This window comes from Pongo pygmaeus, chromosome 18 (assembly GCF_028885625.2).
Source record: "Pongo pygmaeus isolate AG05252 chromosome 18, NHGRI_mPonPyg2-v2.0_pri, whole genome shotgun sequence".
Lineage (NCBI taxonomy): Eukaryota > Metazoa > Chordata > Mammalia > Primates > Hominidae > Pongo > Pongo pygmaeus.
Window position 1 is genome coordinate 55,115,655 of NC_072391.2, and position 16,779 is coordinate 55,132,433.

General features: G+C 51.5%; 1 protein-coding gene across 3 annotated transcripts; it reads left to right on the forward strand.

Moving 5' to 3' along the window:
* The first annotated feature begins 2 nt into the window (after positions 1 to 2).
* On the forward strand, positions 3 to 11,125 carry SPMIP8 (sperm microtubule inner protein 8). Of its 3 annotated transcripts, none has more exons than XM_054455092.2 (8): positions 3 to 191; positions 1,384 to 1,608; positions 7,860 to 7,921; positions 8,193 to 8,367; positions 8,743 to 8,804; positions 9,020 to 9,084; positions 9,447 to 9,479; positions 10,954 to 11,125. In XM_054455092.2, the coding sequence occupies exons 1-8, from the start codon at positions 29 to 31 to the stop codon at positions 10,982 to 10,984; spliced, it is 816 nt and encodes a 271-aa protein (XP_054311067.2). In that variant the 5' UTR covers positions 3 to 28; the 3' UTR covers positions 10,985 to 11,125. The 3 variants fall into 3 exon arrangements, 2 of the variants coding, with proteins under 2 accessions (XP_054311067.2, XP_054311068.2); XR_008494732.2 differs by having other exon boundaries at positions 29 to 191; positions 9,020 to 9,180; XM_054455093.2 differs by having other exon boundaries at positions 163 to 191; positions 1,324 to 1,608.
* Positions 11,126 to 16,779: the final 5,654 nt, after the last annotated feature.

Genomic DNA, 16,779 nt, shown 5'->3' on the forward strand with positions numbered 1-16,779 from the left:
GGAGTGGGTGCCTCAGAATCAGGCTGCAATGGGCATTGTCTGTGCACAATGTTCCTTTATTCTGCTGCTGTCCATAATAAGGGCTCGTCCACCTCACTTCCTCTTCTGCCCACTGAGCAGTCAAAGAGCTGAAAGTCCTTATAAGCCTGTGCACCTGGGCCTGGGCCCTACAGATAAGGTAGCTGCTATTGGTGAGTCAGAAGCAGGGAGCCCTCGCTCTCTTCCCCATCTCCGTGATCCCCCTCCCTGTCCCCCCCCAGGCAGTCACATCCCCTAAGGCAGCTTCCCCATGCCTTGTCACCATGCCCCCTCCCTGCTCCTCCATGATCTAAGGTCCTCTCTCCTCCTGCCACCCTAGCTCCCATCTCCACCTCTCACCTCTAACTCAGGGTCAGGAAAAGCAAGCTGCCTCAACAAATTCTCACTAAAGTGTAAATGACTGAAAGGCTCCTGGGACTATCTGCTTTTTAAAGGGAGGCACTGGGTATCCAGTAATGCTTTTCTAGTTTAAATATATCATGTTGCTCCCCTTCCTGAAAATCTTTCTGAGTCAATCTGTAGAATTTTGGGTAAATATCTTAGCTAGGGAAAGTCCATAATTATTCACCCAGAGGTATACGGCATACTAAGCTACATTCTGAATCCACTTGCTGCTGCACTTTCCTGCTTATTATTTAAGAACAGACTCGCCAGGCAAGGTGGCTCACACCTGTAATCCCAGCACTTTGAGAAGCTGAGGCGGGTGGATCACTTGAGGTCAGGAATTCGAGACCAGCCTAGCCAACATGGTGAAACCCCGTCTCTACTAAAAATACAAAAACTAGCCACATGTGGTGGTGGATGCCTATAATCCCAGTTCCTCAGGAGGCTGAGGCAGGAGAATCACTTGAACCCAGAAGACAGAGGTTGCATTGAGCCAAGATGGCGCCACTGTACTTCAGTCTGAGCAGGAGAGTGAGACTCTGTCTCAAAAAAAAAAAAAAAGAAAAGAAAGAAAAAAAAAAACAAATAGACTCAAATACCACCTCTTTTAGACCATTCCTTGAATGTCCCAACCCCAGCCTCCCCAGAAACACTCACTCTGTACTGACCTCCCTCACAGCCATGGCACAAGGCACAATGTGTGTGTGTGTGTGTGTGTGTGTGTGTGTGTGTGTGTGTGTGTTGGAAGGGGAGTGGGAGGGTTGTCTCTGTTATTTTCTGTTACCTGAATGTTCCTGCCACCTCATGCTGAGCTCCAGAAAAATGGCCTGGCACACAGTAGGTGCTAAATAAATGTTTGGCAAGTAGACATCGGCACTGGCCAAGGTTGTTTTCATGCAGAGAAGGGTGTCTGGCCGGCATGAGCCCAGGGTGAGCCCCTTAGAACCCTCTGCCCCCCAGCTATGGCCCGCATCATCGACCTGGTGCCCTGGGACGATGGCTCCACACATGTGTATGCCTCCCCGGCCATCCTGCTTCCCGTGGAGCGGCAGCGCAACCAGCTGGCGGGCGTGAAGCAGCAGCTCTACCACCCAGCCCTGCCCACCCTGCGCCACATGGACAGGGACACTGTCAAGTCCTGCCTTCCTGATGAGCACTGCCAGTCCACCACCTACTGCCGCAAAGGTCAGGCCACCAGTGCAGGATCCCCTTTGGGGAAGGGGCAGGTGGTTTCAAGAAAGAGGGAGACAGATGCAAGGATGAAAGAGGCCAGTCCCAGCTCTGCTGCTCCCTGCCCAGGACACTTTGGCCAGGTCTGAGCCTCTGTTTACTGCTCAGTACAATGAGGATAATCGACAAGGCCTGCCTCAAAGAGTTGTTGTGGGGTTAGAAGGAGATAAGGCACAAAAAACTCTTAGAGGCTGGGCGCAGTGGCTCACGCCTGCAATCCCAGCACTTTGGGAGGCCAAGGCAGGCTGATCACCTGAGGTCAGGAGTTTGAGACCAGCCTGGCCAATATGGTGAAACCCCATCTCTACTAAAAATACAAAAATTAACCAGGCGTGGTGGCAGGCACCTGTAATCCCAGCTATTTGGGAGGCTGAGGCATGAGAATCACTTAAACCTGGGAGGCGGAGGTTGCAGTGAGCCAAGATCGCGCCACTGCACTCCAGCCTAGGCAACAAGAGCGAGTCTCCATCTCAAAAAAAAAAGCACTTAGAGTAGTGCCTGGCACATAATATGTGCTCAAAAACTATTGCTGATGCCATTGTTGTTATTGTTGTTTTGTTTTTTGAAGACAGTGTCCTACTCTGTCGCCCAGGCTGGAGTGCAGTGGCATGATCACAGCTCACTGCAACCTCGACCTCCCAGACTCAAATGATCCTCCCATCTCAACCTCCCGAGTAGCTGGGACCACAGACCCATGCCACCCTGCCCTGCTAATTTTAAAAAATTATTTGTAGAGACAGGGTCTCCCTATGTTGCCTAGCCTGGTCTCAACTCCTGGGTTCAAACGATCCTCCTGCCTTGGCCTCCCAAAGTGCTGAGATTACAGGCATGAGCCACTGTGCCTAGCCTGTTGTAATTAACGGAGAGAGAACTGGGGAGAGGTTGACAGGTGCAGTGGTAGGAGTCATAACAGTAACAACTTCTGCCCAAGCATCTCTGTATGTGGAAAAGAGAGACCTCTCCTCACAGCCCCCATGCAGGAGAGGAGGACGTGTGGGCATTCAGGGCAAAAGAGCCCCACGGGCCTAGTGAATAACCCCGCATGGACTGAGGAGCTTGCGTGTGGAGGGATTTAGAAGGTATTTAGCAGATAAAGTCAACAGGAGTAGGTGCAGGCGGGGCGGGATAGGAGGCCGAACAGGGGGAGTGCAGGCCCATACCTAGGCTCCAGCTTGGGTGACAGGTGGGTTGAGGGTGTCAGAGACCGCACAGAGATTACCAGAGTTGCCACATGGGCCCTGATGGGAAACACAAATGAGGGAAGTGGGTGAGGAGGCCGTGGGGAAGGAAAATTCCACAGGGAAATGGGGCACCCACACCTGCCCTATTTAAACGGCAGCCACGGGGCTCCCCGCAGACTGTGCTATGTTGGAGGGGCCAGCCAGGTCACCAGTTCTTCCAATTTCCCGCTTCCGAGAGAAGCCAGGAATCTAGATTTTTAAGGAAAGCTCTGATGTAGGTATGTATTTTATTGTAAGCATATGCTTTAAGTAAAAGTAATAGTCACAACTTCAAAGCTCAAAATGCTGTAACAATATGCACAGCAACAAGCCTCACTCCCACTGCCCCCCTATACAGGTAACTCCCCCAACATTCTTAGTTTCTGATGTCTCTCCCTGGTTTACTAATGGGAATATAAACACGTTATTTTGCTCCCCAACTTTTTATTACTGTTAACTGAAAAATCAGAAATTTATAAATTTAGGCAGGGCACGGTGGCTCACGCCCGTAATCTCAGCATTTTGGGAGGCTGAGGCAGGCAGATCACATGAGGTCAGAAGTTCGAGACCAGCCTGGCCAACCTGGTGAAACCCCATCTTCACTAAAAATACAAAAATTAGCCAGGCGGGGTGGTGGGTGCCTGTAATCCCAGCTCCCAGGCTGAGGCAGGAGAATCACCTAAACCCGGGAGGCAGAGGTTGCAATGAGCCGAGATGGAGCCACTGCACTCCAGCCTGGGTGACAGAGTGAGACTCTGTCTTCAAAAAATAAAAATAAATGTATAAGTTTAGAAAAGGAGACTTTATTTCTTATAAGGGGTTATAGCTGCAAGGTGGCCATCCCACAGGCTGGAAAGTGCGCCTCCAGCTGAAGCCCAAAGACAGGCATGTCAAAGGAGGAGGGGTTGGGTAAGAGCTTTGTGTTCAAAGGGTTGGCTAAACATACATATTCAATAGGTTATAGGAGGAGCTATGAATATTCATGAAGATAGTACTGACATGGGCATATTGAACAAACACGCATGTAACATACAACCCATGTTCGCTTTGAGGTGGAGACTTAACCTTTAAATGTATTACAGTTAGGCCCTATATGTCAAAAGGTCTTTTCAGGAAGCGAAGCCCAGCAAGTGAGCAGCCTCTGTATGCCGGGCAGGACCAGTCCAACAGGAAGTCCAGTTGGTGGTCTTCTTATCTGGAGAAAGTTATTGAAATCAGCCTCTTATGCAATCAAAGGCATAGCTGTGGCTGGTGGATCAGGGGATCAGTTTGTCAGCATCTGTGAGCTGTATGAGTTGTAGTTGTTTTAATATTGCTTATCTCAAGGCCAGGGCTAGAGAAAAAGAAAAACCTCGTGGCAATTAAAACATAGCTTATTTATTTTTGTGTTTTGTTTTTTGTTTTGTTTTGTTTTGTTTTGTCAGAGTTTCTCTCCATCACCCAGGCCAGAGTGCAATGTCACAAACATGGCTCATTACAGCCTCGACCTCCCAGGTTCAGGTGATCCTCCCACTTCAGCCTCTTGAGTAGCTGGGACTACAGGCACACACCACCATGCCAGGCTATTTTTGTTGTTGTTGTTGTTTGTTTGTTTTGTGTGGAGACAGGGTTATACTATGCTGCCAGGGCTGGCCTCCAACTTCTGGGCTCAAGTGATCCTCCAGCTTCAGCCTCCTGAAGTGTTGGAATTACAGGCGTGAGCTACCACAACCAGCCTATAGTTTATTCTTTAAGTGCAGGGGTGCGTGACTTAACCCTTGCCTGGCACGGCCTTAGGTCCTGTTAATAATCTGGTATCTTGGCCGGGCACGGCGGCTGACGCCTGTAATTCCAGCACTTTGGGAGGCCGAGGCAAGTGGATCGCCTGAGGTCAGGAATTCAAGACCAGCCTGACCAATATGGTAAAACCCTGTCTCTACTAAAAATACAAAAATTAGCCAGGCGTGGTAGTGTGCGCTTGTAATCCCAGCTACTCGGGAGACTGAGGCAGGAGAATTGCTTGAACCCAGGAGGCGGAGGTTGCAGTGAGCCGAGATCGCGCCACTGCACTCCAGCCTGGGCAACAGAGTGACACTCTGTCTCAATAATAATAATAATAATAATAATAATAATAATAACAACAATAATTTGGTATCTTATTGCCACAAAGAGTCTGTTCTCTTAGTCTTATAATCTCTCTCTCTCTCTTTTTTTTTTCTTTTTTTTTTTGAGACGGAGTCTTGCTCTGTCACCCAGGCTGGGGTGCAGTGGTGCAATCTCGGCTCACTGCAACTTCCGCATCCTGGGTTCAAATGATTCTCCTGCCTCAGCCTCCTGAGTAGCTAGCTGGGACTGCAGGAGTGTGCCACCACGCCCAGCTGATTTTTGTATTTTTAGTAGACATGGGGTTTCACCATGTCAGCCAGGGTGGTCTCAAAATCCTGACCTCAAGTGATTGGCCTCCAAAACCACTGGGATTACAGGCGTAGCCACCGCACCTGGCCTTGTGATTGCTAGTTTAACATTAATGCTGGTCATTTATTGTGTCTAAACTTCAAAAAGGCAGGAGTAGAATGAAGCATGTCTGACCTCCTGTCCCCTTATGGCTGGGAACTCAGTTTTTTAAGGTTTTGGGGGGTCCCCTTAGCCAAGAGTGGGGTCCGCTCAGTCAATACATTGCGGAGACCTCAGGATTTTATTTTTACTTTACACGGTAAACATTTTCAAATGGAGAAAAGTTGAAAGGATACTACTATGAGTACCCACCACCTTCCTCATGCTTCAGTTGATTTTTGCCATATTTTTGCTTCTCTCGCCCTCTCTCTTACATTCTTGGACACCCTTTAGCAAGCAGCTCCCAAGGACAAAAACATCCTTCTACAGGACTCAATACCATCATCACACCTAGGAAAGCTAACAATACTTCTACAACGTCTAATATCCAGACCATATTAAAATCTCCCCAATTGCCCTCAAAGACGTCTTTTCTGGTTTTAAAATGATTTTTTGGAACAAGAATTCAATCCAGGATTATGTATTTCATTTACTTGTTACGTCTTTCATCTTAGTCTAAAACAGTCCACCCAGTTTCCATTGCCCACCATCATACTGACTTTTTAAACAGTCTCCAACAGTTGTGTTGTAGACAGTCCCATATGGTGAATTTGAGCCACTGTTTCCTCATGGTGTTTCTTACCTTGTTAATCTATTTTCTGTAAACCAGCAGCTAGGTGTAGAGACATGAATCCCCAGGTTAAACGCTGCTGGCCAGAATCTTTCACAGGTGACAGATGCCGTGTTTGCCATAATGCTGCAGCAGGAGGCACAGAATTTCATTATCACATTATTTGTGATGCTAAGTTTGATGATTTGGTTAAGGTGATGACCTGAATATATATTCTCTGTTTCCAACAGTCTATGTTTAGTCTACCATTTTAAAGCAAACAGTAGGCCGGGCGCGGTGGCTCACACCTGTAATCCCAGCACTTTGGGAGGCTGAGGTGGACAGATCACTTGAGGTCAGGAGTTCGAGACCAGCCTGGCCAACATGATGAAACCCCATCTCTATTAAAAATACAAAAATTAGCCGGGCATGGTAGCACGCACCTGTAGTCCCAGCTACTCAGGAGGCTGAGGCATGAGAATCGCTTGAACCTGGGAGGCAGAGGTTGCAGTGAGCCGAGACCGCGCCACCGTACTCCAGCCTGGGTGACAGAGCAAGACTCCGTCTCAAAAAAAATTTTTTTAAAAAGCAAATGGTAGCAAATTGTATACACCCTTCTGCACCTTGGAGTTCTCGTATAGAGAAATTCCTTAATTTGTTTATTTATTAAAAACAAGGTCTCACTATGCCACCCAGGCTGGAGTGCAGTGGCATGATCACAGCTCACTTGCAGCTTCAAACTCCTGGGCTCAAGCAATCCTCCTGCCTCAGCTTCCTGAGTAGCTGACACTACAGGCTCGAGCCACCATACCTGGCATTTTTTGGGTGTCTTGATCTCTAGGCACTCTTTCAATATTAAGGAATATTAATTAATATTAATATTAATATCTGTAAAATAAGTGGAAATATTTTTTCCATTTGTTTTTTGGCACTTATTTTTGCCATGTAGAAGTTTATTTTTATGTATTTAAATGATCAATCTTTTCTTTAAAGCTTCTGGATTTTTAATTAAAATGATTAAGGCCTTTCCCATCCCAAGATTATAAAAGAATTTGCCCATGTTCACTTTTTACATTGGAATCTTTGGAGTTTTATTCTGTTGCCAGGGGTAAGATGTGAATACTATTTTATCTGAGATTTTTTTAAGTTGTCAAATTAAAAAAAAAATTTTTTAAGAGAGTCTCGCTCTGTTGCCCATGCTGGAGTGCAGTGGCGCAATCTCAGCTCACTGCAACCTCCACCTCCTGGATTCCAGTGATCCTCGTGCCTTAGCCTCCCTAGTAGCTGGGACTACAGTTGCGTGCCACCACACTCAACTAATTTTTCGTATTTTTGGTAGAGACAGGGTTTCACCTTGTTGTCCAGGCTGGTCTCGAACTCCTGAGCTCCAGTGATCCACCTGCTTTGGCCTCCCAAAGTGCTGGGATTACAAGTGTGAGCTACCATGCCCAGCCTTTTTTTTCTTTTTTTGAGACAGGATCTTGCTCTGTCACCCAGGTGGAAGTGCAGTGGCATGATCGCTGAAGCTTCGACCTCCTGGACTCAAGTGATCCTTCTGCCTTAGCCTCCCGAGTACCCGGGATTACAGGCGCTCGCCACCATGCCTGGCTAATTTTTGCATTTTTACTGGAGATGGGTTCTCACCATGTTGGCCAGTCTGGTCTGGAACTCCTGACCTTAAGTGATCCACCCGCCTCGGCCTCCCAAAGTGCTGGGATTACAGGTGTGAGCCATCGTGCCCGGCCTCAAAAAATTTTTAAAGTACAGTGTGGGCCAAAGTTCTCCTATGACCTCTGACCACTGGTGAAGGAGACACCTCTGCTCCCTTTCTCTTGTTTCAACAGATGAATTTGACAACGCCCATTTTACACTCCTTGGGATCCCCAACAAACCCCTGCAGTGTTTGGTGAGTGTCCTTTGCCCTGCCCTTGGGTTTGCTAAGGGGCACCAGCCCCAAGCACCTCTGGTCCTGGGATCTACACCCCGAGCACCTTCTCAGGTGCCTGCTTGGGACTCCCGCTCCCCACATCACCCCATCCGGGTTCACGACTTCGGGCGCCCCCTCGGTCCAATGCACCGGGCCAGTTGTCAACTGAGGCCTTTGGGATGGACTGGGATGGCTTCCCTAGGCTCCTGCGGCTACGGCCGCGCGGGCCTGACCCCCGTGGCCCTGTCAGGACATCACCGCGACAGGCCAGAAGCTCCGCAACAGGTACCACGAGGGAAAGCTGGCGCCCATCGCGCCAGGCATCAACCGAGTGGACTGGCCCTGCTTCACGCGCGCCATCGAGGACTGGTCCCACTTCGTGTCCTCGGCCGGGGAGTTCAAGCTGCCTTGCCTGAGCAAGCGAGGTCAGTCTACGGGCCGCTGAAGGAACTGCCGGGCAGGTGGGCCGCGGGGCTGGAGCAGGGAGCGTGGACTGCGGACAGGAACGTAGGCGGCGGGCCAGGCAGAAACAGGGCGGGGCCGCTGGGGTGAAGCGTTGGCACTTGCGGTGGGTGGAGCCGAGACGAGCGCGCGGATCTGGAGGCAGGACTGCCCTTGGGGAGGGGGCGGAGCCAGGCGGAGCCGTCGGGGCGGGGGCTTTGCCCTGGCGGGGCAGCGGAGGCGGGACCCGTTCACCGAACATGTGTGGGTGGGGCTGGATTGTGGGCGGGGCTTAGGCAAGGAGGCGGGGCTTGTCCTGGGGAGCGGATGAGCGCTCGAGAGGGGCTTTCTGTTCGCAGTGGAGGGTCTCAGCGGCTACGCGGTGCGGTACTTGAAGCCGGACGTGACCCAGAGCTGGCGGGTAGGGAGCGCTGCGTGCAGACCCGTCCCTGAGCGGGGAGAGGGGGGTCCTGGTGGGGAGCGGCTTAAGCTGGGAGTTGAAGGGGGAGGAGACCCAGAGCAGGGCCTCCCAGTCTTCAGGGCCACGATCTCTAGCAGGAAGCCCTGTGTGGGGCGTGGGCAGGGCGTCCGTGCTCCCCCGACTCACCGCGCCCCTATCCCTGCTGCCCGCCTCAGTACTGTCTCAACCAGAACCCCAGCCTGGACCGCTACGGACAGAAGCCCCTGCCTTTCGACTCCCTGTAAGTGACGCCACGCGCCCGGGGACCCCATATCCGGAGGAGGGAGGATGAGGTCTGGGCCGCTTTCCTAGCGCACACGCAATGACCCTTGAAAACGTGAGAACTGGGAAAAATTGGCTCCAATACACCAGAAACAAATTGCAATTTCAAATGAATACATGTGTAATTCCTTCTAAACGGAGCACCTTGCCCTCCCTGACAACTCCATCCTTGCGGAGTGGAGGCGTTCGCATTGGGTGAAGGCGCCCTGGAACCCTTCAGGAGGGATGGCGGGGAGAGGCGGTGGCTCCCGAGGTCGAGTGAGGCGCCCAGAGAGGGTCGCCCCTTCCCATCTCGTGCTCACCCGCCCCATTCTTTCCCAGGAACACTTTCCGAAGCTTCGGCTCCAGCTACAGGTAAGGGAACGGTCCTGTCCCGCCCCACAGCCAACCACGTTCCCATCCGACTGCTGGGGACAGCCTCGGGGCTCCCTGACTGTGAAACCCCCCTGCCCCAGCGAGGCCTGGCGAGGAGGAGGGGCCCTCCTGGGAGGGCGCGAGCTGCTTCGCTCTGGAAAGATCCGCCCCTGGCAAATGTGCAGCCCACTGGGGTGGGGGTGGTCGCGGGAGGGGGTCCACATCCCACCAGGTTTGACTGGAGGAGGCCAAAAGGATGGGGCGAGGATGTTACCTAGAAGGAGAGAAAACAGACAAATAAGAAACACAAGGGAGAGAGCCAAGAATCTGCCTTTTAGGGTGCGGAGAGGCCCTAAGGGAGGGGGCTAAGTGGTCTTCCCGGCAGGGTTGCCCCACAAGTAAAGAGATGATAAGATAAGAACAAGAGTTCTTATCTCCAAGATAAGAACCTCTTGCAAGAGGTTGCAAGATACTCAAACATTTTCATAACTAAGCCATCTCTCACCTTCCCGGCCCCACTTTGTACACTCCAGCAAGACTAGACTCCCCCGAAACCCAGCAGACCAAGCACTCTTCACACGTTTGCCTGTGCTGTTTCAGCGCCTAGATGGCCCTTCCTCCTCTGCCTGGAAAACTCCTTCGTGCTATTATTATTATTATTATTATTATTATTATTATTATTATTATTAATTTTGAGATGGAGTCTCACTCTGTCGCCCAGGCTAGAGTGCAATGGCCTGATCTCAGCTCACTGCAACCTCCACCTCTCAGGTTCAAGCAATTCTCCTGCCTCAGCTTTCTGAGTAGCTGGGATTACAGGCGCGCGCAACCAAGCTCAGCTAATTTTTGTATTTTTAGTAGAGATGAGGTTTCACCATGTTGGTCAGGCTGGTCTCGAACTCCTGACCTCGTGATCCACCCGCCTCAGCCTCCCAAAGTACTGGGATTACAGGTGTGAACTACCGCACCCGGCCTCCTCCATGCTCTTTAAAGCCCAGCCCAGATGTGCCATCCTCCTTGAAGTCTTCCCCCACCCTCTGCCTCTCCCTACCGGCTCACACTCCCTCCCATTGGTCACTACCTTTGTGTCCCTATCTTAGAGAGCACTCAGACTATTGCACTATCATTATTGACAGAAACTAGCCTTCCCCTCTCTCACACGGGGAAACATTTCTGGGTTTTGCTACCATATGGTGCCTAACAGAGTAGGTTCACTAAATGATTGAAAAATGGGTGAAGCTGCTCATAGTTAGGTATCAATGGGAGAGAAGGATGAGGCACAGTCAAAGGAGGGAGGTTAGCTTGAAAGCTAAGGAGGACAGCTGAAAATACAGAAAACAGGGAGCCACTGAAGGCTCCTGAGCCACATAGAGGCTGGCTGGAAGCTGTGTTTTCAGATCCTAGAGGGGGAAAGCCTGATTTTTCCCCTAGGACACCCTGGAAGCCCCCACCTCACCCCTACTTCTCTCCACAGTCGTGTCAACTACCTGACCCCCTGGCATTAATCTCTGGAAAGGAGGCTGACTCCCAGGCTGCCAGACAGTGCCACCTCAGGTCCCCTGGCCAGACCGAGGACTTATGGTGGCACCAGCCATCTCCCCAGGAGTTCAGCCTAACTAGAAATAAACCTAATGCTCCCTTAGAAAGACACGCAATTGTCTCTGTCTGTGTGTGTTGCAGAGCCTGGAAGAGGGTCAGGGCCACAGGATGACAGTATCTTACCCTTCCCTGTCCCCGGCCAACTCCTGGAGGGCTGGTGGGGGGTTGGAGAAAAATGTTTGGTGACCTGGTTTGAGAGTCAGGGTGTAAGCCGCAAGGTCCAGCCAGAATTGAGGTCCAAGAGCAAGAGATGTGCTCCGGCCCCTCGCCTGCAGCCCCACACCCAAGCCCCCTCCATTTCAGCTCCTGAATTTGAGCCCTCAGAAGAAAGGGAGGGGGCTAGAAAGCTATTTTTAGGTGCCTTTTTGAAGCTCTTGTCATACTGGTGTGCTCTGGGGGCTTCCCTGTGCCCGGGGTCCCCCTGAAGGTGTGGGAGCAGGCTGGGGCAAGGGGAGCTGGCCAGGCCTATGGCCTTGATTCCTGTGACGCAACAGAATGTAGAGTCTAAACTTGCATGAGATGCATGAAGCCACTCAGAGAAGAAAGTTCCCCGCTCTCCAAAGCACCATCAATAAACATGTCATCTAAGCAAAAAGTCCTCTGCTCTATCCATGAGGCTTCAGGACTAGCCCTTGTCTACCCACCAACCATCCATTCCAAGTCGCTCCTGTGAAAGGAAGGTATGATGTCCTGGGGACAGTGTGGGGACTCCTGGCCCAGGTCTGGAATAACACCATCCAGGGGGCTAGAGAAGAGCATCTCCAGCATGGTAAGGGGGTGTATTAGTCTGTTTTCATGCTGCTGATAAAGACATACCCAAGACTGGGAAGAGAAAGAGGTTTAATGGACTCACAGTTCCACATGGCTGGGGAGACCTCATAATCATGGTGGAAGACGAAAGGCACTTCTTACATGGTGGCAGCAAGAGAGAATGAGTGCCAAGCGAAAGGGTTTCCCTTATAAGACCATCAGATCTCGTGAGACTTATTCACTACCATGAGAACAATATGGGGGAAACTGCCCCCGTGATGCAGTTATCTCCCACTGGCCCCCTCCCACAACGTGAAGGAATTATGAGAGCTAGAATTCAAGATGACATTTGGGTGGGGACACAGCCAAACCATATCAGGGAGTTAGGGCTGCTAGCATCTGTGCTTAGTTCCAGGACCTTTCAGATACCCTACTCCCATTCCACCTGTGGGCAGCTGGCAAGCATGGACCCAGATCAGGATAAATAGCTACCAAGCTAGAAATCTACCTGCATAGGACTTCTGGTCCTGAAACCTGGGGCTTCAGGGACCCACAGACCTCCTGAAATCATGTACAGAATCATGTGTCCACTTTGGGACTGCACTTGGGAAGCCACTGGCAGAGCCGCCTGGAGTGTCAGAGCCACATTCTGTGCCACCCAGTGTCCCCATCAAATGACAACTCAGAGAAGAGCTGGACTTGCCCAGGGCTCACAGCAGGGATGCTAGAATCCTGGCCTGGGAGAGGTGGGCCAGCCAGAGAACCCCAGCAGACATGCTGAAGCCTGCCAGATGGAATCAAGTGACTGGGGTGTTTTTCCTGGCCCTGCTTCCTTGTATGACTGGGCAAGTCCCTGCCAGAATACAGCCCAGCGAACGCTAAAGAGCTTTGCCTGGGCCAGGCCCTTTGCTGGTGCTGGGAGGACACAGACAAGATGCCCTCCTTGCCCTCCCTGCCTTTGAAGTGCTTCCAGCCCAGCAGGCCCAGCCAATGAGAACCTGAAAGTAGAGGTGATCACGAGTACACACCTAGACCATGTTCTCTCAGCCCAAACCCCATGAATGGCAACCCACACCAGCAATTTAATTAAAGCTTCTTGCCCACTGATTGTAAATTTAATCCTGATTTCAATAATATAAATATATTATAAAATATATAAATATAAATATGTATATGTATATATGTAATAATATATATTTATATAAAATATAAATATAAAAAATGTGTGCCTAAGAATAAAGGAAATGCAGAGTAGATAAGCATAAATGAGTCTGCTTTCATGTACAATTTCTATTTTTAAGTGGAAGGCAATGCATTAACCATCTTGCAGACCCCGTGAGATGGGTAATTTTAGACCCATTTTACAGATGATGAAATGGACTCAGGAAGGTTAAGTGGCTGGCCCAAGATCTGGTGATTGGCAGAGCTAAGAATTGAAGCTGGCCTTCCTGAGCCTCCCACCCCCATCCCCCGCCTGTGGCCACCAGGCTCTACTGCCTGCCTGCTATGGGACAGATCCAAACCAAGAATGGGGAAGAAACCAAAGGGGGCTTCCTGGGGGTGAGGGCATCTGACCAGGGCTTAGAGGGAGGATCGGATGTCCCATCAGAAAGCTCTCTTGGGGCCGGGCAGGGTGGCTAACACCTGTAATCCCAGCACTTTGGGAGGCCAAGGCGGGTGGACCACCTGAGACCAGTTCGAGGCCAGCCTGGCCAACATGGCAAAACCCCATCTCTACTAAAAATACAAAAATTAGCTGGATGTGGTGGTGCACACCTGTAATCCCAGCTACTCTAGAGGCTGAGGCAGGAGAATCACTTGAACCCAGGAGCCAGAGGTTGCAGTGAGCCGAGATCGAGCCACTGTACTCCAGCCTGGGCAACAGAGCAAGACTCCATCTAAAAACAAACAAGCAAACAAAAATGAGAAAGCTCTCTTGGAGTTGCTGGCAGTGGCAGAATCTGCAGGTTGAGAATCCCACCCAGAGGCCAAAGGCCAGAGGCTGAGAGATGGAAAGCAGCCCATCCCCTCCCAGCTGGGGCCACTGTGTCCCAACATGCTGACACCCCCTCTCAGTCTCCAGGGACTCTTTGCTCATCAGAGTATCAGAGCCACATTCTGTGCCACCCAGTGTCCCCTCCAAATGACAACTCAGAGAAGAGATGGACTTGCCCAGGGCTCACAGCAGGGATGCTAGAATCCTAGATCACATCAGAAATCTTCCCAGCAGCCATGGCCTTGGGGACAGTCCAGCCTCCATGGCCTCACCTCTAGGACTTCCAGGGCCTGACCCCAATCCACTACTGTGGCCCTTTATCCCAACATGAACCCCCCTACAGCCTCCTTGCAGTTCCAGAGGCTCTGGGCTTCTGTCTGCCTCCAACCTTTGTTCAGAGCCTTCCTCTCACCAGAAATGCTTTCCCCCACCTCTTCCTACCCAAATCCCACCCTGCGCTCCAGGCAGGCTACTCTCAAGTCCTCCCTTCTCCCCCCAACTCTTCTCTCAAATCACAAAAACAGCTGTTCTCATGGGCTAACTCATGCCCTCTGGCCCGCCCTGGGCTCATTCGCTGGCTCTTTTTATTCTAACTGGACCTGGGGCTCAGGAATGGGGCCTGTGGTCTCTTCCAGAACCAACACACCAATCAGGACTAAATTATTAACTACTACAGAGTTATAGCGGTATCGATTACAAAGTCACCTGCAAAATGATGTCCTAACCCAGGGCCTGGGGCTGGCAATGGGGAGGTTCAGGGATAGGGTGAGAGTCCAAGCTGCAGGCAGGGGTGGGGTAGGGGTCAGGGAGAACTCGTGAACATCATATTTTGTACTAGATATCAGCAGTTTTGACATTTTTTGACTGTACCTTTTGATTCGCAAAAACCTCAAAACTGTCTCACCTGAAGTTCGTGCCTTGTGCCCTATAGCACCTGCTCAGTGCCTGGCAAACAGTGGGTGCTCAGTAATGCTTGTGGATGAACAAAGGCAGGAAGGCAGACCCAGGGTGGGGATAGAAAGACACACAAGAAGGAGCCCTCCCCTTGGCTCCATTTCACAGCCCTGAGGAAGACTGTGTATTCTGGCTGGAATCTTTGTAGATGAGAAAATCAATAGTGGCCAAGGCTTTTCTAGGAAGCACCACCTTCAAGGAACCAAGAAGCCACCTGCTTGAGGATTGGATGTGGAGCTCATGGGAGAGTCTGGCCCTCCTTAGGCTGGGGGGCCTAGGGCCTTTGTGGCGCTGCTTCTGTACATCTGGGAAGATGGAGCACAGTGGGCTTTGATTCTTCAAGGAGTTGAGAGGGGGCCAGAGGGGTTGGCCACGCTATCTGCCTGCTGCTGAAGAGCTTTCCTACTGCCCTGGCCAGCCCTGGACTGGTCCTGGCCATTGTTCCCGGCTTTCTGGCCAGCAAGGAGTGAGCAGGAGCTCTGCATGGCTCAGACCCCACTGCCTCTCCTTCACCCGTGTGCAGGTACCAGGCTCACCTGGCCAACCCCCACAATTCCAGGCCACTTTCATCACAGCGTGGTTGTGAACAAACCCTGGATCTCTTAAGCATCTGCCCCGCCCCCTTATAAGTACGGAGTGAGGCTCAGACCTGCTGGCGGATGGGAAAAGGCTTCTGAAAGGTGCATGGCAGGCCGGTGGGAGGGCTGACTCTCAGATGGGAGGGCTGGGCTGGCTCGCTCTTGCCTCTGACCTCCCAGCGCTACAGTCCTTCTGGGTGGCTACTATATGCCAAACATGTCACACAGATCATTCCACTGTGCCCTTACCCTAAACCTCAGAAGACAGCATTATTGACTCCATGCCACAGATGAGGACATTGAGGCTCAGAGAGCTTCAACAGCCCGCCCAAAGCCCTGGGACCAATGAGTGGAGAGGTGGGACTCTAGCCAGGGCTGCCTGTGGTGCTCTGAACCAGGACACAGCACTCAGTCTACTATGGTTCACGAGTACAGGTTCCACCCCCAGAAAGCGGCATCCTCTCCCCCGTCCCCTGCAGGGCCAAGCACGGAGCAGAGCAGCGCATGGTGGGAGTTTGGAAAAGCTGTCAGGATGATGACCTTCCTAGGAACATCCCCTCTGGTGCCCCAGCCTGCCCTGGCACCAGCTTCTAGGACCCAGGAGAATGCCCCCCTCCCCTTCCCACCCCTGGTGTCTCTTTCACTAGCAAGGGGGAATGACTAACTCCCAAAGGGGAGGCTGTGTCATTCTCTCCCTCCTCCTTCCTTCTTCCTCCCAGCCCTAGCCCTCATCCAGATGTCACCCTCATCCTAAAGCACCACACTTCCCATCCTCCCAGTGGTTGAGCCAAAAGGAATGATTAGCCAGAGTCTAAAGATATAGCACTAGTTTATACTCCTAGTCACGACATCTGAAGCTCCCCTTTAAGATGCTATGCTTGGCCGGGTGCAGTGGCCTGTAATCCCAGCACTTTGGGAGGCTGAGGCGGGTGGATCACTTGAGGTCAGGAGTTCAAGACCAGCCCAGCCAACATGGTGAAAACCTGTCTCTACTAAAAATACAAAAATTAGCCAGGCGTGGTGGCATGCACCTGTAGTTCCGGCTACTCAGGAGGCTGAGGCAGGAGAATCACTTGACCCTGGGAGGCGGAGGTTGAAATGAGCTGAGATCGCGCCACTGCACTCCAGCCTGGGTGACAGAGTGAGACACAGTCTCAAATAAGCAAACAAAAAAATGCTATGCTGTAAGTGAAGGAGACACTCATCAGGTTTGGGACACAGGAAATTGGCCGTCCTGTAGGTCAGCATTCCTGGGCCGGTTGGTGGGAGAAGTACCTGTATGGCCAGGTGCAATGAGCAGCTGCTTAAGCCGGTTTGTGCTGTTTCTGCCACTTACAACCAAGAGAGGCTAGTTGGAGATACCAGAGGGGAGTAGGCTAGAGACCAGGAGGGGCAGGGAAAGGAAAATGGGCCATGGGTTGAT